The sequence below is a fragment of the Microtus oregoni genome, unplaced genomic scaffold (genome assembly GCF_018167655.1).
Source record: "Microtus oregoni isolate MIOR12 unplaced genomic scaffold, Mior012 000004F_ref0000308, whole genome shotgun sequence".
NCBI classification, from domain to species: domain Eukaryota; kingdom Metazoa; phylum Chordata; class Mammalia; order Rodentia; family Cricetidae; genus Microtus; species Microtus oregoni.
The window spans coordinates 63,534,812-63,557,153 of record NW_024543063.1 but is presented as its reverse complement, the minus strand read 5'-3'; the positions used below and the strand labels follow the sequence as shown (position 1 = coordinate 63,557,153).

The 22,342-nt window shown below is 41.5% G+C and overlaps 1 protein-coding gene across 2 annotated transcripts in view; it reads left to right on the top strand.

The window, feature by feature from the left end:
* Heatr3 (HEAT repeat containing 3) overlaps nucleotides 1-20,893 on the top strand; it is a 39,724-nt gene extending 18,831 nt beyond the window's left edge. For both annotated transcript variants that reach the window (XM_041650658.1, XM_041650659.1), the window contains 8 exons: nucleotides 6,294-6,384; nucleotides 6,498-6,655; nucleotides 6,878-6,960; nucleotides 7,941-8,077; nucleotides 11,967-12,055; nucleotides 14,779-14,922; nucleotides 16,649-16,825; nucleotides 19,779-20,893. In XM_041650658.1, coding sequence (XP_041506592.1) covers nucleotides 6,294-6,384; nucleotides 6,498-6,655; nucleotides 6,878-6,960; nucleotides 7,941-8,077; nucleotides 11,967-12,055; nucleotides 14,779-14,922; nucleotides 16,649-16,825; nucleotides 19,779-19,901 — 1,002 coding nt within the window. In that variant the 3' untranslated portion in view covers nucleotides 19,902-20,893. The remainder of the gene's footprint in view (nucleotides 1-6,293; nucleotides 6,385-6,497; nucleotides 6,656-6,877; nucleotides 6,961-7,940; nucleotides 8,078-11,966; nucleotides 12,056-14,778; nucleotides 14,923-16,648; nucleotides 16,826-19,778) is intronic.
* Nucleotides 20,894-22,342: the final 1,449 nt, after the last annotated feature.

Genomic DNA, 22,342 nt, shown 5'->3' with positions numbered 1-22,342 from the left:
AGTGCTGGGATTAAAAACAAGCACCACTATTTAGGATTCTTTAAATCGAATATAGCTCAGAAGTATTTTCTTATAGACTGTTTGTTTATTATGTTTTAGCTGTTCTAGTAGGTGGTATTTATTATAAGTGTGCATCACCATGCCCAACTCTTGTATTCTTGAAGACTCATGAAGCATAGTTTTATGGTTTTTTTTTTTTTAGTTATTGCATTTTATTGTTAGGTAGGAAGCATGTGCATGTCATAGAACATATGTGGAGGGAAGAGGGCAACTTATAGGAGTCAGTTATCTTTCTCTACCATGTGGGACCTGGGGATTGAACTCAGTTCATCAGGGTTCACAACAGGAGTTTTTAACCACTGAGCCATCCAACCTGCATAATTTAATCTTAGTTGCTTTGAAGAAATCAAGAATTTTATATATAGAACAGTTTCATATGAACAACCAAAACATTGTGTTAAGTGAGAAGGCCATTCTATCCTCAAGTTGCTTACAGATCAGAAAACGCCGTAAAAATCGTGACACCTCCTCTTTGAACATAGCGTGTGTATTAGAACTCAGATTTAACCCTTGTCTCACTTTGCTCCTGGCAGCATTTTGAAAACCAGCACGATGGAGGGGAGCACAGCTGTACACCTTGTCTAAAGGGAGACGTTTGTGAGGAACCTAGTAGTATTTCTTGGAATATCACAGATGGCTGAAGGGTAGACCTGGAATGTGTTTGGTTTCAGGTCCATGTGTAGAAAGTGTGTGTGTGATGTATTGGTGTTTTTAGGTGCAGGTGTACTAGTCTCAGTGTCCTGATGGATTCAGACATACTGCTTTTCTACTCCATCTGCCTATCAGATGTTGATGTTATTTTGAGACAGTTTATCTGTGCAATTCAGGCTGACTTCAGACTCCTTAAGTCTTCACCTCTGGAGTGTGGGATTACCATGACTCTTAGCTTCAGAAATTGCCAGGGTACTCTGAAGGATCTGAAATTCTTTCTGGTAGTCAGACAGTGGCATTCACATGTTACTCTTGTCTGCAGTTTTACTTCCAGGAGACTCTTAAAAGGAGTAAACGATCAAAAAACCAAAGAAAAGGAGTAAAGGAGCAGGGCGGTGGTGGCACACGCCTTTAATCCCAAAAGGCAGAGGCAGGCGGATCTCTGTGAGTTCGAGGCCAGCCTGGTCTACAAGAGCTAGTTCCAGGATAGGCTCCAAAGCTACAGAGAAACCCTGTCTTGAAAAACCCAAACAAACAAAAAAACAAAAACAAAAACAAAAAAAAAAAAAAGAGTGAAGGGAAGAGAAAGGAGAAAACCCCCTCTGCCAAGATTGAGGTAGGAATGTCACCGTTTAAAAATAGTTGGTGATTGATTTCAATGTTCTGCCCTTGGGAATTACAGATCTGAACGATCACATTAACCGGATGTATTTCCTTAAGTATTATTTTAAAAATAGAGGGATGTAAAGGGAGTATGTGCTGGGGAGATGACTCAGTGGGTATGAGCAGGAAAACCTAGGTTCAAATATCCAGAACTTACGTAAAAAGCCAAGCATGACTGCATGTGCTTGTAACTCCAGAGTAGGGGAGTAGAAAGATGAATCCTCAGAGCTCAATAGCAAGCAAATCTAGCCAAAACAGTAGAATCTTGAGGTATTCAACAGTAGAGACCCTGTTGCTGCATTCAGTGTGGCTCCAGGAGTAGACCTGAGTGGGGTAGTGAGGGGATGAAAGTACATAGACAGAAAGTTGGGATCTGGTAGTCTGGGCTCTCAGCAGAAGAAACTGCAGGACCCCAAATTTCCTTATGCCTATTATATAGAGTTGAACAGAGAGATGAGGTTAGCCTATTATGTATTATTTCACACAACTGAATTAGGAGGTGGGGTTATTACATACAGATAAAGACAAGTTTAACTAATTTTGGTAGAATCGGTCTCTGTAGCAGAGCAGTTTTTAGGCCATAAACATCCAGGGGCAGAAGACTGTGGTGGACCTGTTCTGCACACACTGTAAACATCCACACACGGATTAGAAGGAAAGGCTTTGCCATTTCTCCATGGGTCTGAGGTTCTGAGCTCCTTTGCTTATGTCAGAATTACAAATTCACTTACTCAGGCTTTCTCTGCTCCCTATACCCTGTGTCAAGGCAATGAGGTAGGGCATGGTAGAGGAAGTCTGCTTCGCCCTGTGTGTGTGCTTGTACACTCATGGCCCTCACTATTTACATATGATATGGACACAGGGGGCTGAGGATATTGTTAGTGGTAGAATGCCTTCTAATTATGTTTTTTTTTTTTTTTTTTTTTTTTTTTTTTTTTTTGGTTTTTCGAGACAGGGTTTCTCTGTGGTTTTGGAGCCTGTCCTGGAACTAGCTCTTGTAGACCAGGCTGGTCTCGAACTCACAGAGATCCGCCTGCCTCTGCCTCCCGAGTGCTGGGATTAAAGGCATGCGCCACCACCGCCTGGCCTAATTATGTTTATGGCCCAAGGTTTAATGCTGGCACACTGAAAGAGAAGTAAAATTTTGAGCTCATAAAATACAGTGTTTTCTCAAAGCAAAAATTTCTTTTAAAGCCTTAACTCATTACCTTATAATTAGCATTCAAGTAAGTTAGGCAGCCAGCGTTTAAGTGCCAGTAGAATGCTGGGCGTCACACTCTCCATGCAAGGAGTACAAACTCACAGTAAACTGAGGTCCTTCACACTGCCCTGTAGATTCTGCTGGAGTCCTGTCAGTTAGAAACCTTCAATTGCATCTTTTTTTAAAAAAAATATTTATTTATTTATTATGCATACAATATTCTGTCTGTGTGTATGCCTGCAGGCCAGAAGAGGGCACCATACCTTATTATGGATGGTTGTGAGCCCCCATGTGGTTGCTGGGAATTGAACTCAGGACCTTTGGAAGAGCAGACAATGCTCTTAACCGCTGAGCCATCTCTCCAGCCCTCAATTGCATCTTTAAACTTAAGGTTTAACACAAATGTGTAAAGAAAGCAATTTTTAATACATGCAGAAATAGAGTATTCCTCTTTAGCTTCCAGGATTATAATTTATTCAGTCTGGTGTTTTATTTCATCGATACCTCTTCAGCTGCCCCTTCTTGCTCCTGGTTACTTTGACACAAATCCCAGATGCCGCAACATCTCTGGGCTGATCCTTTATGTCAGCTTGATAATAGCAAGAAGTAGAGGAATGCTCTGAGCAGCAATCACATTAAGGGGAAGCTAATCTCAGAATTTCTTCTAACATGGATCCGTAGCAAATGTATTTAGTGACAGTCTATTCTTAGCTTAGCTGAGCACCACACACATAGACCGGAATAGAAATGGTTTTTATATACAGTGTTAGTAGAAAAAATATGAAATATAAATTCATAGATTGCTGTTAGATTAGCAGTCTGTTTTTTTGTTTTCTGTGGGGAGGGGCAGGTGCTAGGGATTGCACACACACACACAGCATGTATTCTATCAGCCATCCTTCATTTTTGTTAGATAACATAGGCCAAAGTTATGGTTAAATTTTTAGATGGCGTTTGTTGGTGGGATTTTATTTTTTGTTTGTTTGAGACAGTGTTACTATGTAGTTCTGGCTGTCCTGGAACTTGATATTGTAGACCACGCTGCTCTCAAGCTCACAAAGATCCATCTGCCTCTTCTTCCTGAGTGCTGGGTTAAAGGTGTGCCACCATGCTTAGCTCCTTAGTTGCATTTTAAATGAGCACAAACATCAGAAAGGAAAATGGTGATGCATCATAAGACCTATAGATATATTTTTAACTTTAGACCCAGTAAATTTGAGAAAATAAGATACTTATACATATCCACGGGGAATTGGCTCTAACTCAGGCCCCGTCCCACCAACCCCATGTTCCAAATCCCCAGATGTTAAGTTCTTCATATGAAATGGCATGTTATTTGCATCCACTTACATGCATCCTCCCATAGCTCTCAATCATCTTTAGATTAGATTTTTTTGTTGATTTTGTTTTAATATAGGGTCAGACTCAAATTTGCCCTGTAACCAGAGGATGACTTGTAATTTCTAATCCTCCTATCTCCACTTCCCAAGTGCTCTGATTACAGGCTTGTGCCACCATGCTCAGGTTGTGTAGTGTTGGAGATCATACCCAAGACTTTGTGTATAATAGACAAGCATTCTACCAACTGAGCTATATACCCAGCCATTTTGAATTCTTAACAATATGTAATACAGTGTTAGATGAGAAGGGATTATTTTGTGAGCTTAATTTAATGCTGAGGACCAGTCCCAAGGCTTTGCATATTCTTGGCAAACACTCTCCAGCCCTCTTAGTAAAATGTAATTGTTTTTTATATATAGTTATATTACTTATAGAATACTGACTGTGCAGATGCAGTTTTTCCTTAAATATTTTTGGCCTTGGTTTGGTTAGCTGGTCATAGTGGAATGTGTCTTTGTCCCAGATACTTAGGCTGAGATAGGAAGGTTAAGCCCCGGAGTTTGAGCTTTTCCTCCCCCGACAGTACATTATAGTAAGAGGGTTTTTGTCTTTGTTTTAAGAATTAAGGGCTGGATGGTGGTGGCACATGCCTTTAATCCCAGCACTGGGAAGGCAGAGTGAGTTCTAGGACAGCTAGGACTGCTACACAAGAAACCCTGTCTCAAAAACAAAAAAGAATTAGATTTATAGGTTTATATTGTTCCTTTTAAGAAATAGTAATTGCCGGGCGGTGGTGGCGCACGCCTTTAATCCCAGCACTCGGGAGGCAGAGGCAGGCGGATCTCTGTGAGTTCGAGACCAGCCTGGTCTACAAGAGCTAGTTCCAGGATAGGCTCCAAAACCACAGAGAAACCCTGTCTCGAAAAACCAAAAAAAAAAAAAAAAAAAGAAATAGTAATTGATAAAATTTGTTTTTAGAAAAAAATGGCTCCATTTCATTCTTTTTTATTTTCTTAAGTTTTATGTGTGTTATGTGCAGATGGGTGGGGGTGCCCATGGATGTTGGAAAAAGTGCATCAGAGTCTCTTGGAGCTGGAGTTAAAGGCAGTTGTGAGCTACCTAATGTGCTGAGAACCAAACTTGGGTCCTCTGCAGGAACAGTACAGTACACAGTTTCTCTCTCTCTCTCTCTCTCTTTTTTTTTTTTTTTTGAAACTGGGTGGCTTCATAGATCTCCTATTCTCCCGCCCCTGCCTCCCAGCTGCTGGGATTAAAGGCATGCACCACCATGTCCAGCTTTTTTTTTTTTTTTTTTTTTTTTTTTAACAGGTTCTCTGGGTAACAGCCTTGCTTTCTAGGAACTTGCTTTGTAGACCAGGCTGGCCTCAAACTCAAAGTTCTACCTGCCTTTACCTCCCAAGTACTGGGATTAAAAGCCCTTGCCACCACTGCATGGCTTTTTTTTTTTATTCTTATTTTATTTATTCATTTATTTTTCTTGTCTTCAATCTTAAAGAGTTGCTTTACATTTTATTTTTCATAGAAAATTGGGGATGGAGGCTGTGTGCTACTTTATCAAGCATTGCTAATTTAAGACTTGTTGATAATGTTTGTGGGTATGGTTGTTTTTGAGATGGATGTCAGTAAGTAGGTTGGGCTGGCTTCAAATAGAGATAATTTTCCTGACTGCCACCTGAGTGCTGAAATTACAGGTGTGTGCCACCATGCCTGGATGGGAGTGTGTGTTGAATGTAATCTGTTCAAAAAGATGGCAAAAATATGTTGTTTAAGCAGCTAGGGGCTGGAGAGATGGCTCAGCGGTTAAGAGCATTGCATGCTCTTCCAAAGGACCTGAGTTCGATTCCCAGCAACCACATGGTGGCTCACAACCATCTGTAATGGGGTCTGGTGCCCTCTTCTAGCCTATAGGCATATATGCAAACAGAATATTGTATCCATAATAAATAAATAAATATTTTTTTAAAAAAAAGCAGCTAGTGTCTGAAAGGAGCTTTGGCTTAACCTTAGTATGCTGAGTCACTTCTTTTTTGAGACAGCTTCTCTGTGTATTCCTGACTGTCCTGGAACTTGCTTTGTAGACCTCAAACTCACAGAGATCCAACTGTCTCTCCTTCAGAAGCTGAGCTACTTAACACATAGGTCAAAATTCAAGGTGAATATGTTTGTTCTCTCCTATGGAGCCTGTGATAGATGGAACCCAGTTAACAGAGGCCAAGAGGAAATCACAGTGCTCATTTGTACCTCTGTAACTTTTCCGAACCTCATATTCTCTATTCCAAGTGCAGAAATTGTCCAATAGACTTTAATCAAGGAAACTGATACAAAAAATACATGATTTATTATTATTATTTTTTAGTCTACTGACAAGGAGCTGAGAGAGACCATGGCATTGCTGACAGCTCAGCAGACTGCTCTGGAAATCATTGTCAACATGTGCTGCAGTGAAGGTTTGCTCCCTGCTCACGTGAGACGTTCCACTACCCCATCCCCACCCCACACCAAGGACTGCTTCTGTGGGAGTTTCTTTGTACCCAGTTATATCTGTTTGCCCTCTCCTTAGATCCCTCAGATGATGAGTGGGAAGAACTTTCTAGTAGTGATGAAAGTGAGGCCTTTATGGAAAGCTCCTTCAATGAGTGCAGTGGGCAGCTGCTGTCCCCATTGTGCCTGTCCCATGAGATTCACACTGCCCTGACCAACTGCCTCATCCCAAAGAAGGTAATTAGTTTCATGCTGGCCTCAGGTTGGAGTGTGGGAATGACTGATGTAAGCTGTGACCTGGAGAGCAGGAGCTGGCGGCTTGGGTGTAAAGCAGAACTGACAGCTAACATGCACACGTTCTGACCATGCTAGTATGTAAACAGAGAGTCAGACTTTATAGAGAAGTGCTGCTTAAGATGGTCTCCCTTTTATCTTTTCCTGTTTCCCTTTCAAACCTAGGTTTTTGAGAAAACCGCTTCACCAAACAGTATTGCCATTGACATATGTTCTTGGAACCCTACTTGGAAACCTTTGATTAAGAAGTAAGAACCTTTCAATTTTCAGAAACATTTATCATTTTGTTATTATGTGAATTGTTGGAATATTGAATGGAAAATGCTCCCAAGACCAGCCTATGTACCCTGGAGAAGTTTGTGCCCTGTATGCTGGGATACCTGTGTGAGAATGAATATTCGCTACATTGTGGGTCATTGTTGCCACAGCTTGGAAACAGCCTTGATGTCTGTCATGACCATGTGAATACGAAGTTGACATTAAGCGGTACTAAGGATCTGAACTAGAACCACTCACAATACACAATTGACTGTGTTGAGCAGAGCAAATAAAACACAAAATATGTACACTGTGGTTCCCTTTCCACAAAGCACACATCCAAACAACACTAGAGACACATGCCAGGTGGCTCCCATATGAAAAAGCAAGGAAGAAAGCAGGCCTGGGGTAAGGGTCTGTAATCTCAACTGCCCAAGGCTAGAGTGGGAGGATTACAAGTTCAGGCAGCCTATTGAGAGCCTGTCTTCAGGGTAGAGTGCTTGTCTAGCATGAGTGGTGCCGTGGGATCAGTCCCTGGGACAGAAAACATAAATAAAAATGAAAAAATAAAAGTGAGTTTGGTGTCCAAGGCTGAGTAGAGACTTATGACTCACAGTGAGCTGTGCTCATAGTCCTTGAGTGCTCAGGCTCTTTGATTGGCAGATTAGTAATTCATATTATTCTTTGTGACCTGCCTCAGCTCCCTTGAACCTGTAGGTACTCTTAATTAGAATCTGAAGCTTAGATTAAAAATTGGCACTGAACCAGGCACGGAGGCTCATACCTCTAATCCCAGTATTTGAGAGAATCACAAATTCAAAGCCAACATAGACTTCATAATGAGCTCCAGGCTAGCCTGGGGCACAAAGCCAGTTGCTGTGCCATAATCAACAACGATAGTAAAAATCGCTAGACCCATAGAATTCCATTGTGTTAGTTTACAGAAACGGACTATTCACTTTCTTTGCAGATTGAACACTATTCAGTGTAGAGCCCTTATGTGTCTCCAGAGTCTTGTGTCTCTCCTGGACATGGACCATCTTGGTGGAGCCCCAGCTCTTCAGACACTTGTACAGCACCTGTCAGAACTTCTTTTTTCTCAGCCAGGTAAATATTTAGACATTACTGTGAAAGACTACTTGGACAGCAGAACTTTGAAGGATAGGAACTTGAACTCTATAAATGGAGTGTTATCACATTTAACCTGCAGAAACCTTTCCCAGATACTGTTAACCATGTATTACCATTGCCAGTGACAGTTAAGAGGTTTTAGTAGGTTTGTGTGTGTGTATATTTAATTTAAAATTAATGTCAATCTGGGTAGTGGTGACCCATGCCTTTAATGCCAGCACTTGGAAGGCAGAGGCAGAGGATCTCTGCGTTCAAGGACAGCCAGGCCTCTCTCCTCCCCGCCACACACACATACAAACAAAAAACAGAATAAATAATTAAATTAATGTCATGTCAATTAAAATGAGTCATAAGTATCAGGTCCTCATTAGGATATTTGAGTAAGTCTTTGTTCTTTTTTTTTTTTTTTTTTTTTTTTTTGAGGATTTCACACATGAATGTCCTGGATCTGCATCATTTCTGCCCCCAATTCCTCATGTCTTCCCCCATCATCCTCTCCACCCTCTCTTGAATTCATGACCCCTTCTATATTTCTTCCTGTTACAAACACACACAGGAACATAGATACACAACCCTCTGGTCCAGTCAGTGCTGTCCCACCTCCTTAGGGCTGACCAGGTAGGATTGTGGTCTCATCCCTGAAAAAGGGAACAAACAAAACAGAAAAGTGGTTGTCTTTTAGTGACCATTAGTTATAGCTCCTGAGCTAAGGGTGGGGCCCTGTGAAATTTTCCTCCATCCAGGTTGGCACATCAGCTGGTGTATTCTCAGGTCTTGTGCTGGCATCCATTTGGTGAGAGTTCAGAGAAGCAACATCCCTGTCCTCTTTAGAAGAAACCATCTTGTAGCAGTCATCCTGGTCCTTGGCTCTTTCTCCTCCTCTGTAATGCTTCCTGAGCGTAGGTGTGGGAATTGGGTTACAGATGTCCCATTGGAGGCTGAGCACCCCCTGGTTACTTATTCTTTGCATTTTGACCAGTGGTAGATCTCTACTAGTTTCTGCATGCTGCAAAAGAACTTTGATGCGATGTGAGATCTGCACTTATACATATAAGTATTTCAGAGGCGGGTAGAAACCATTACTTTATTAATATGGTAGTGGTAGGTTCACATGGCTTTTGGCTAGATTTTTAGTGCTTGACCATCCTCCAATTGATCAGCCTTTGTGTCCAGTTACAGCTATTGATTATTCCAAGATGCAAGTACTATTATTGTGCTATTGAGGGGCTTTTTTTTTTTTTTTTTTTTTTGGTTTTTCGAGATAGGGTTTCTCTGAGGTGTCCTGGAACTAGCTCTTGTAGACCAGGCTGGTCTCGAACTCACAGAGATCCGCCTGCCTCTGCCTCCGAGTGCTGGGATTAAAGGCGTGCGCCAGCACCGCCCGGCTTTTTGTTTGTTTTTTGTGTTTGTTTTTGAGACAATATTTTTCTGTGTAGCCTTGGTTGCCCTGGAACTCACTATATAGACCAGGATTGCCTGATATTCAGAGATTTGCCTGCTTCTGACTCGTGAGTGCTGCAATTAAAGGCATATACCAGTGCTCCTAGCCTGTTGAGGATAACTTTTCTCCCTAAGCAGCTTTCATGGCACCCTTAGTATTGTGAGAGCTAACTCTCAGGCTTCCAGGTAAGCACCAGGTTAATTTCTCCCAAGTTCTGAGTGCAGTGTGTGGTATCTTCAGCAATAAGGTCCACCTTGACATTCTGGCAGATAGTCAAGAGAATGGCAGTAGTCCGTGTTTTCTTGTAGGTCTCCTGTGCCTTCCCAGTCACATTCTTTTTTTTTTTTTTAAAGATTTATTTATTTATTATGTATACAACATTCTACCTCCATGTATGTCCACATGCCAGAGGGTGTCAGATCTCATTACAGATGGTTGTGAGCCACCATATGGTTGCTGGGAATTGAACTCAGAACCTCTGGAAGAGCAGCCGGTGCTCTTAACCACTGAGCCATCTCTCCAGCCCGCCCAGTCACATTCTTAATATATTTAAATTTAATTGAGTAATATGCATACAGTATGTAGGACAAAATTCAAAAATTAGGAGAGAATGTGAAATGGACAGCCTTCTTCGTTTGTCCTATGCTACCCAATTCTCAGAGGCATCATTAATACACTAGTTTCATTTAAGTATCTGCTTCCAAAGAAATTCTGTGTCCTAAGCACGCAGTAATAAATCATGGCATCTGCTACCATGTAACAAGTCTGGCCCAAGTTTTATGACTGAAGCAATAAGGTGCATATGATTAGGTATAGCTTCAGTCTCTGCCGTCAGGAGGATTGCTTGAGTCTGTGTGTTCTAAAGCAGCCTGAGCACCACATGATCCCCTGTCTCGTCCTTATTCTCAGAGTCAGGCAGTGATTCTTCACTAGGGGCAATTGCTCCTCTCCTAGGGGACATTGGCAACGTCTGAAGATAATTTCAGGGGTTACTGTCTTGGTGGTTGTTCCTGGTATGCCGCAGGGATGTTAGGAGATATCTTGAACAAGAGCTTCCTGTATACACACACATAACAGAATTATTATCTAAGCAGTGTCTCTGTTGCTGAGGTGGAATCTTGCCTAAACTAGGGTCTCTTCTGAAGACCTTAAAGACTGTGAGCCAGAATCATTTGAGCTTTTGTTCACTTACATTAAACACTTATGGCTGGAATGATCCATGACTAGAGCCTCTTTACAACAGTGACTGGGTTCCTAGGTTGGGAGTCCAGGGAAAAGCACATACCTGTGAGTGAGCTGTAAGTCACACTGCTTGTTATGACTTAACCTGTCATAGTTGTGGTTGAAGAAAATAAGTCACACCCATGTTTAAGAAGAAATCAGACTCTGCGTGTGGGAAGTATATGGGGAGGTGTCAGAAGATGGCGTAGGACTGGACAAAGTTGCTGTACATTTTTGGAAATTATGATTCAAATGTACTCTATGGATCACTCACCTGAATGGCCCTCATTTGTTCTTGCCTGTGACCATTACTGGCTCAGGTGTTTATTGCAGCTGTTTTGTTTGTCATGCATAGGAAAGTACAGTAGGAAAAGAGCAAGGCTGAGTCATGGAACAGACCAGGGAGGCTTTGAGCCATGAGCTTGTATTGTCAAGAGCACTGGTGTAGGAGATGACTCCCCCGCAGATCTGCGAGCATCACAGCGGAGACCTCTGAGAGATGAGAATCAACCACTGGCTCAGGGTTATCCTATGCCAGGTGTTAGACCACTGAAAACTCAACACCTTAAGTGAGGGCCTCTGCAGGTCTCTGCCTGTCCCTACTGCAGTCATCTTTCAGACTCACTGTACACTGTACAGACTGTTAGCTAAACATTTATTTGGCTTACATATCAAGAATGCCTTTGTTGGGGGCTGGAGAGGTGACTCAGTTACTGTTCTTGCAGAAAATCTCAGCTCAGTTCCTAGAACCCACATGGAGTGTTTCTTTTTTTTTTTTTTTTTTTGTTTGTTTGTTTTGTTTTTTCGAGACAGGGTTTCTCTGTGGTTTTGGAGCCTATCCTGGAACTAGCTCTTGTAGACCAGGCTGGTCTCGAACTCACAGAGATCCGCCTACCTCTGCCTCCCGAGTGCTGGGATTAAAGGCGTGCGCCACCACCGCCTGGCTCACATGGAGTGTTTCTGATGCCCTCTTCTGGCCTCCCTAGGCATTGCACCCATGGTGCATAGACATACAGAAAGGCAAAACACTCATCCACCTAAAATAAAATAAATATGGGGGAAAAAATTGCTTTTGTTAGTAACATTGTAAGCTAACACTTGCATGCTTAGTTTTAAAACTTTTTCTACAAAATAGTTTGTCTTGGAGAAGAGAAAATTTGCACTTCATCTTTGTGTTTTGTGGAATTTTTTTGTGTCTTTTAGATTTTGCTAAACAAGCTGATTTTCTAGAAGCCATAAGTAGTGCTTTGAGGGCCCTTTTGCAAACAATGGCCGCCAAAAACATTCCACAGGTAAGACATTGTAAAGTTCTTATGTAAAATTTGGAAAGATGCTGTGTTTTGCAAGCACATTGCCAGAAAAACAAAGATCCAAAGCTGTTAGAGTTATATCTTTGTGAAAAGGCAAGGGAAGAAGTAGAGAAAAAGAGAAAACCTGGTGTGGTGGCTCACACCATTAGTCCCACACTTGGGAGGCAGAGGCGGACAGTCTCTGTTACGAGTTCAAGGCCAGCCTGGTCTACAGCGTGATTTCCAGAACAGCTAGGGTTGTTACACAGAGAAAAACTGTCCGAAGAACTTTTGTCAGGCCTAATAACCTCACACATAAAGGTGGAAGGAGAAAACTAACTCCACAGAGTTATCCTCTGACCTCCACACACATATGCGCACATTCCCATATGTATATTTAAACAAGTTTGATATGTTTTACTTTGTTTCTTTTTCAAAAACAGTTCATAGAAATGTGATTCATTTGTCTTTGCTCAAAGGTTTTAGCCAACAGTCATCATAGCTGCCCAGATTCATTTGTGAGGCTGCACACTGGAGATGCCCAGCTTTGTGTCTCCAGTGCTATCAGCTAGGATTCTTCTGCAAAGAAGACATCGTCTCAGTGATCATTTAGTAATTTTGGCACAGTTTGTACTCCTAGGCAGCTATGATCACTGTTGGCTAAAACCTTTGAGCAAAGACACTAAGACATGATCTGCGGTGGTGGCGCACGCCTTTAATCCCAGCACGCAGGAGGCAGAGGTAGGCGGATCTCTGAATTCAAGGCCAGTCGGTCTACAAGAGTTAGTTCCAGGACAGGCTCCAAAGCTACAGAGAAACCCTGTCTTGAGGGAAAAAATATATATGTATGTGTGTGTGTGTAGCAATATGAATTTTACTTGTCAATAAAAATTCTGAACCTGAATCTAATTAGATGTAGGTCTTAATATAGGAAATGAAGAGTATTAAAATGTACTATCACATAATGAATATGTACCCTGGTAATCTCTAAATACAACCTCTCTCTTTTTTTTTTTTCTTCCTGCTTCTTGTTTTGTTTGTTGCTGAGACTGAACCTAGGGCTTCACTCATGCTTTCTTTTTAGTTTCATTTTGTGCTCAGAGTTTTATACACATTTATTTTGAGATAGGGTTTTATTATGTCCCCCAACTGACTACTGAGTGATCCTACTGCCTCAGCCTTAGTGCTGGGATTATTTGTAGATCTGTAGTTTTGGCTACCATACCAGCCTTGTTATTTTATTCATTTATTCATTTTATATGTGTATGTATGTATATATTTATGTGTTTGTGTGTGTATATATATATATCTTTTTATTTTGATATTTCTTTTTTTTTAATATTTATTTATTATGTGTACAATGTTCTGTGTCTATGCCTTCAGGCCAGAAGAGGGCACCAGACCTCTTTACAGATGATTGTGAGCCACCATGTGGTTGCTGGGAATTGAACTCAGGACCTTTGGAAGAGCAGGCAATGCTCTTAACCACTGAGCCATCTCTCCAGCCCCCTATTTTGATATTTCAAGATAAGGTTTCTCCGTAGGTTTTGGAACCTGTCCTGGAACTCATTCTGTAGACCACACTGGCCTTGAACTCACAGAGATCCACCTGGCTCTGCCTCCTGAGAACTGGGATTAAAAGTGTACACCACCACCACCCAACTATTCTTTTTGATTCAAAAACTGATGGATATTAGAAGAAATGTCTTGGGGTTGGTTCCCTTTCTCTGGTGTGGACCCCTTGTCTGCACTTGTGCCCTACCAGTGAACTAAACCTCCAAACTTTGATTGCTTTTTGCTAAAGAAAATGTTCCATGCTCAAGTCATTTTCCTTGATTTTTAAGAATTTTCCTTTTTAAAACATAAAAGGACTAGATAATTTAGTGATTAAAGGGCTTGCCATACAAGATCTCTGGAATCCATATAAATGCTGTGTGGGTGGGTGGCCTGTAATTCTAGAGCTCTGAAGGTGGAAATGGGATTCCTGGAGCAAACTAGTCAGACTAGCTAAATAGGCAAGCTCTGGTTCAAATGAGAGATCTGGCCTCAATGAATAAGGTAGTGTAATCAATGAAGACTACCAATATCAACCCTAGGCCTCCACAAATTGCACACAAGCATACAAACTCTTGTATACTCATGCCCACCGTTGTGTGCAACTCATTTCTACTCAAATCAAATAGGGATCTTACCACAGAGCAAAATATGGTCACTTGTAAAGTCCAACTTGGTAAACTAGTGAGTTTCATTGATGATACAGAAATATGGGTGAGAGGTTACTTAAAGGAGCAGAAGACAACTATATCACCAAAGCCCACCCCAGTACCTGGAACAAGCTGCACAGCTACAGCTCCACAGGTTGGAGGATATCCTTTCAAAGTGACTCAGTTGGTCTACACCTCTTCTAGGAAACTCAGCTGGTTCCTGCTTCTTCAGGCAGTTGGTCTAGTCTCAGAGTCATCTTTGTAGGTTTTCTCCTCTAAGAGTCTCTGCAGCTCAGCTTGTTTGAGTGTCTTTGCAGCTTGGCTTCCTTCGATCTGAGAACTGAGGGGCCTAGTGAACTTGATCAGTTTCAGGTACTTCCTAAAGCTATTTTGAGTGTTTGCCTTCCAATTTAAAGAGCTTCCCAGCAGGATGGAATGTTTCAGTCTCAAAGGAAACTATCTACAACATCCACACGCGTGAACATGAGATGAGTAAATAAAGTATTTCTTTTCTCTCAACAGTGTATGACACCTGAGCAGCTGATGACGCTGTGCAGAGCAGGCATTCATAGTAGCAGCATCGGGGTGAGAGTGAATGTGGTCAGTATTTTGGGGATCACTGGCAGCGTCCTAGCCAAAGAAAATGGCACACTTGAAACTCTTAAGGTAAACAATTGTTTCTAACCTAAACTGTCCAGTAAGTAGGAATGGGGAGAGATCATGATAAGACACTGTATAAAGAAATATAGAGTGGGGCTGGAGAGATGACTCAGGTTAAGAGCACTGGCTGCTCTTCCAGAATTCTTGCATTCAAGTCCCAGCAGCCACATGGTTCACAGCCATCTGTGATGAGATCTGGTGCCCTCCTTAGGCCTGCAGGCTGCATGCAGGCAGAATCTGTATACACAATAAATAAATAGATCTTAAAAAAAAAAGAAAAGAAAAAGAAAAATATGGAATGTACCCTATGGCTTTAATAAAACTATGTATTAAATAAGTATTTGAAAAGGTGAGCCTTGTTTTTATTTATCTTTTCTCAAGATGTGCTTTTTTAAGAATAAACATGTCTTCAGCATAAAGCCAAATGTGGAATTTTTATTTGTTTTTGTTTGAGACAGGGTTTCTCTGTTTAACAGAGCTGACTGTCTTGGAACTTGTTCTATAGAATAGGCTGGCTTTGAACTCACAGACATCAGCCTGCCTCTGCCTCCCAAGTGCTGGGAGTAAAGACTTGAGCCACCATGTCTGGCTCTAAAGTCCTTCTTAACATGCTAAAACCCAGTAGGGATTTGTTTTTTTTTTTTTTTTTTTTTTTTTTTGGTTTTTCGAGACAGGGTTTCTCTGTGGCTTTGGAGCTCGTCCTGGAACTTGCTCTATTGACCAGACTGGCCTCGAACTCAAAGAGATCCGCCTGTCTCTGCCTCCCGAGTGCTGGGATTAAAGGTGTGCACCACCACCACCTGGCTTTTTTAATAAGACTTGTTATGTTGTGATATATGCTTCATAGTACATTCTAGACTTCTAGGATATTCAGCCTAATACTGTGATAGAGGTTATCTGTACTGTTCACATTAAAAGGAGAATATTAGTGCCCAGAGAGGTTAACTGACTAGTAAGGTACAGCTGGACTTTAGACTCCGTAGTCTGACAGTCTCCTTCCCCTGTTCTCATGAAAGCTTACATATCACTTCCCATACCACAGCCAGACTATAATCCGATTGTTGTAGTCTGGAAGAGGCCTTTGCAAATTGGGACTGTTATCAAAAGATAACTAATTGTGGAGGGAAAGGAAAGAGCATATAATAGCCAGGCCTGGTGAGTACGTCTGTATTCCCAGCACTAGGGAGGTAAAAGTAGGAGGATCAGAAGTTCAAGGTCATCACCCACTGTCAGGTGAATTTGAGGCTAACCTAAGTGACATGAGACTATGTGTCAAAAACAAAATCAAAAAAACAGCGTGAAGTAAAGTGTGATTTATTTTGTTTCTTTTTCTTTTTCTTTTTTTTTTTTTTAAAGGCAGGGTCTCTCTATGTAATTCCCTGTGTAGGCCTCAAACTCACAGAGCTCTTCCTGCCTCCACCTCCTGGGTGCTGGGATCGTGGGTGGTAGTGATTGTTGTCACAAATGAGAAGCCTGAGGAAAGCAGAAGGAAAATTTCAGTAGTTTCCAAAATAATTTTTTGTATCATTTATGGACCCTGGTTCGCTTTATTTGGTAATATAAACTATAGCACATTTTAGCTTATCTTGATCATATTATGTTTGGTATAGTCATAGCTGTGTGTGATATCTTCACACTTTTCAATTTAAGTAGAATGCAGAAGCTGTTAACACATTTATTAGTGCTCGTACTAGAGACTGACCCTTCGTTATCCTGTGTTTGATTTTTGTAGACCATTGGGTGCTTTCTGTTGGAAGTTGCCACCAAAGACCCTTCCCTTGTGGTAACAGGAGAGGCTTTGGATGCCCTCTTTGACGTTTTTGCAGATGGTGAAGAAGCTGAAAAGGCCTCAGTTCAAATTAAATTGTTATCAGCTTTGAAAGAATTCCAGCCAGTCTTCAAGATGAAGGTTTGTAGTTGCTTTCTTATAAATGCGCAGGTCTCAGCAGCTCTGGGGAAAAGGGTCATGCAGCCTAGAGGGTGCTTGAGGAATTCCTGTTAAGTCTTGGTGATTAACCTAGCACTTCCCATCCAGAGCACTCAGTGAAGTGCTTGTTTGGTTGAATTGTGGTTCCACAGAGTGGTGCTGGGTTGTGGTAATTTGAATCCAGAGTGGCATCTTGACACATTCTTTATGATATTAACAGCTTTCTTATACAGAAATACTGTCTGTAGTTTAAAAGGCACTTTCGTATACTTTTAAACTTGTTTTATAGGTGTAATGTACTGTATGTTGGCTTCATCGTTGTGGGTATTTTCCTTGGGGAAAGAAGGCATCTTTAGGGTATTCTGTCCAGGAAAACAAAGCTGCCACTGTATTAGCTGGATAAGAGAGCAGCCCAGAACTTTGTTTTGATTTGTTGATTTATTTATTTGTTTTGGTCCTGGGGATTGAACCCGGGGCCTTGTGCTGTCCATATGTCTATCCAAGTTATACCCAGCGCCTAGGAAATAGGAACAAACTTGAATCTTTCTGTTTTAGAGGACTTTTTGTTTGTTTTCTTTTGTTCCTGTCCATCTTCCTTTTGCTTAAAAGCATTCTACCACTGAGTTATATTCCCACCACCCAAAATTTCTTCCTTTTGAGATACATTTATTCTTATATGAATGTTTTTGCCTGCACATATGTCTGTATACCATGTATATGCAATGCTTATGAAAGCCGGAGGATGGTGTCAGATCCCCTGGAACTGGATACCAGGTGCTATGAATTGCAGTCAGTGCCTTTTAATCTCTGGGCCATTTCCCTGACCCCACTGGACCGTGTTTCTTTTAGCAGAGACAAATGTACCTGGGGTTTATTTCTTCCTTTGCTGTCCAGAAAAAATAGCATAACATAATCATATTTCTGCTTTTTTGTGTTTTTGCCTAATTCTTTAAAAGACCTGTTTTCATGCCAGTACATAGTGTCTACATTGTTCATAAAAAGCCCTTTAGATTTCTGCAGAAGGAGCCTTTGAGGTAAGGAGAACAATGTTTACCCCATTTCTGCTGCCAGCAAAGCAGATTAGGCAAAGTCATCAAACCCTCCAGACGGATGTGGTGCCAGCCTCTAATCCCAGAACTTGGAGGTGAATCATGAGTCCCAGGCCAGCCTGGACTGCACAATAAGATCCTGTCTGAAAAGATAAATGAATGGGGTTGGGAATGTCGCTCATGGTAGCATATGTTTTAGCATTCTTGAGACCCTAGGTTTAATCCTCAGTATTAAAGTAGAACAAGACTAGAACTCTGAAACAGCAGTGCTCTAAAGCTTCTGTAAACTCTGAACTGGGAAAACACCCTGGATATTGGAAGCTGTTGATGGGGTTGGCTTACCTGTTTGGTATGCGTTGCTATAGTGATAATGTCTCACGACATTTGTTTGTTTGTTAGCCCCAGTGAAATTTCTTTATCTTGTGGTTTGAGAGTTTTTTTTTTTTTTTTTTGGTTTGGTTTGGTTTGGTTTTTGGTTTGTATTACTTGTAGATTCACTGGGGCTTGTTCCATATGTGGATTTTTAGCCCTCAGCTCCTGGCCTCTGAATCAGAAAGTTAATAAGGGTACCAGTAGGAGCCCTACTAGCCCATGCTGTGGGAAATCTTACAGGTGCTGTACTAAAACTTGAAAACTGGTGCTTAAGACTAGAGATGAGGGCCCGAGAGCTGGTCCCTGTTAAGAGCACTGGCTGCTCTTCCAGAGGACTTGGGTTCTGTTCTCAGCACCCACATGGTTACTTAGCTGTAATTCCAGTTCCAGGGGATCTAACACCCTCTTCTGGCCTCTGTGGGCACTGCAGACATATGATGCACAGACATGCATGCACACAAAATGTCCATACACGTAAAATAAAGGGGCTGGAGAGATGGCTTAGTGACTTAGAGCACTTACTGCTTTTGTAGAGACCCAGCTTCGACTCTCTCCATCCACATGATGGTTCACAACCGTCTTAACTCCAGTGCCAGGGGATCCATTGTCTTATTCTGACCTCCATGAGTACCAGGCACTCATGTGGTACACATAACATACATGCAAGCAAAATGTTCATACAAATAAAAATTTTCAATTAAAGATAAATAAAATAAAACTACTTTTTAAAAAGACTTGGGGTGAGTTATGATTTGCATTCCATAAATTTCTATCTTTTTTATCTATGGCTCTTATTTCTGTAACTTCTTTTTCCCCTTTTGTGTTTTATTTTTATTGAGATAGGATCTCTCTGTAATTTTGACTGTCCTAGAACTCACTATGTAGACCAGGCTGGTCTCAGACTCACAGAGCTCCTCTGCCACCTCCAGAGTATTGGGATCAAAGGCAAGCAATTGGCTTATAGCTATAATTTTAATGTGTGTGTTCGGGTTGGGGGATGGTTTAGTGGTTGGAGTTCTTATCATGCAACTGTGGAAACTAGGTCAGTATTTACCCACCAAAATGCTGCGTGGGATTCCAGCCTGAGAAGTTAGAGATAGATGATCCTAGGAACACGCTGACTGGTGAGTCTAGCTAAATCAGCAAGCTCTGGGTTTGACTGAGAGATTGCCTCAGTGAAAATGGAAAAAGAAAAAAAAATGAGCATGTTTTCATTTTTCTTGTCTTCACGTACTGTATTCTATTTAATCTGAAAGTAAAACTTTATATTTGCTTATAAAATAGTTACTTGAAGCCAGGCAGTGGTGGCACACACCTTTAATCCCAGCACTTGGAGAAGAAGAGGCAGGTGGATCTCTGTGTTCAAGGCCAGCCTGGTCTACAGAGTGAGTTCCAGGACAGGTGCCAAAACTACAAAGAAAAACCCATCTCGAATAACCATTTTTTTAAAACAAAGTTATTTTGTTTAAACAATAACAAATTAGGTGACATAATCTCATTCTGTCTCTCATCAGATACGGAAAGAGGGCAGGGGCAAATACAGTCCAGATCAGCTGTGTGTTCTTGACAACGTGAAGATGAACTTGAGACGGTTTGTTGCTTACCAGGAGACTGTTGAGAAAAGACTGACTTCTTAAACCATCAGGAGGACCAGAGCTGGGGTTGGCTCCGCAGCTGCAGGCCTGGCTGGCATGCACGCTTTTCTAAAAACCCAAAGCTCTGTTGAGAAAATAGAGCGAGAGCGAGTCTGCTTCTCCCAGTGGATTTAACTCTAAGAATACTAAAGGGTTTCCTTTGAATGTACATGCTTCCAAAAGCCTCTTGTTTCTTTTTTGAGACGGTTCTCCCTAGGTAGCCCTGCCTGACCAAGAATTCACAGGGGTCTACTTGCCTCAGTTTCCTAATTGCTAGGATTTAAAGCATTCAACACACCTGGCCTACAAAGGCTATTTTTTAAAGCCTCTGTTTTGTATAGTAGTTTGAAGTTGAGAACCTGCAGGAAATGTGTGCTATGACCAGAATCTCTGGCCTTCTGTTCCATTTCCAGCATATTTTAGCCACTGAAATGAGGAGTGGAAACGCACCACAATCTCAGGTGGTCCTGTGTTTTCCTTCTCAGTGCTAGGGCAGCATTCAGGACCTCGCTGCTGCCAGGCAAGCGCTAACTACACCCCAGCCCGCAAGTGGTTCTTAATTAGTTTGTGGGCGGGCAGTGAAGAGATGGCAGACAATTATGACCTTGGAAAAGAAATTAAGGCATTGTTTGGATGTTCTTTAAAGCCAGTATCATTTTATATTAACTAAATTTTAACTGAAATATGAATATAAGCTTTATAAAATATTTTGATACGAAGTACTGTATACCTATTATGACTTGTGAAGTAAATGACTTGAATTTGTCAAGCTCAGATAATGAGCTAATGAGGGGATTGCACTCTGTTCAGGGGTTCTGAGCAATTATTCTGTATAACTGCTCAAAACCCCATCTTAATTTGATATAGAATCAGAATTAGTTAAAAAAAAAAAAAAGCCGGGCCTGGTGGCACATGCCTTTAATCCCAGCACTCAGAAGACAGAGGCATGTAGATTTTCGAATTCAAGGCTAGCCTGCCTGGTCTACAGAAGGAGTAGACAGGACAGCCAGGGCTATTTAGAGAAACTCTGTCTCAAAACAAAAGAAAGAAAAGAATTAGTAGAAAATATTTTTGAATAAATAACTTTTAACTGGATATTTTGTGTTCTACAGTTATTTTTGTGACCCTAAGTATGCACATTCTTGGGTAGTTTGCTTCACATCAGAGCTTACAAAAGGATAACAGCGTGACTTTCTGGTACCACCTCTCATTACCCTTGAAAACAGCACGCAAGCTGGGCCTTATCCCCGGTCTGCTCCCATCCATCCATTTGCCTGATCAGAATGTTCAGCAGCAGATCTCCATTGCAGTGAGGAAGGCTGTAATTTCCCCCTAGTTGTGTAGCTGCATGAATCATCTACTAGTATTGCATTTCATGTGTGCTGTGGCCTGATAAACAGTATTTCCTGTCTAGTAGAGCTTGTTGGAAAGCCGAGGAGTCACTGAGTTCATGAGAGTCTGTAAGTGGAAGGGTCTGCCATGCACACAACAGTCTTATACTTTATTCTCCTGGATGATAGAGTTTGTGGCTGTGTGTGCTTTATGATTGCTGCAGCCAGGTCTTTGGCCCAGATTTTTTATAGCATGTGTTTGTCAAAAGGACTCCCTCCCCTCAGTGAGTTTTACATGTGAGTTCAAGGCTGAAGAGTTAAGTTCAAGGGGCTGGAGAAGATGGCTCAGCGGTTAAGAGCAATGACTGCTCTTCCAGAGGACCCGGGTTCAATTCTCAGCACCCACATGGCAGCTCACAACTGTCTGAAAATGCAGTTCCACGAGATCTGACACCTTCACACCAATGCACATAAAATAAAGTTAAATCATTTAAAAAAATATTTAAAAAGAGTTAAGTTCAAGATGGCTCATCTGTTTGTCATACCCCTGTCAAAGAGAAGAGGGTTTCCGAGTCTATCCTTCCCATGATTCCTGTGCTCTGTTCTTGGAACAGAGTAGACAGTCCAGCACGGGGCACACAGGTATTTGGTGAGTGAGCGTTGTGAATTTGTTTTACTAAGCTGTAAGGCAGCACAGCGCAAGGTGAGGTGGTGCATATTGAAAAACCCAGGCTGTGACAGGGGTGGTTCAGCTCAAGGTGCTCTGTAGCAGCAGGGAAATGGAAAAGTCCTGAATACACTCCCCGGTTATAGAGCAAATTCTGGAAGTTCCAAGGATATCTAAGGCAAAACAGAGAAATTGTCTTAGAAAAAAAAAAAGACAAAATCTAAAATCGTTCATCAGAACTACAAGCTTGTAAGTGTTGGAGTATAAAGCCATATAGGATTCTTTATTAGAAGATTTCTTTTTTTAGATAGAATCTCATTTAGCCAAGGCTAGCCTCAAATGTATTATGAATTGTGATCTGAAATCATGTCCTCTGTTGAGCCATCTCTAGCACTGGTTTTAGGATTTTAAAGACTCTTCCAAAGCCAGGTGATGGTGGCACATGC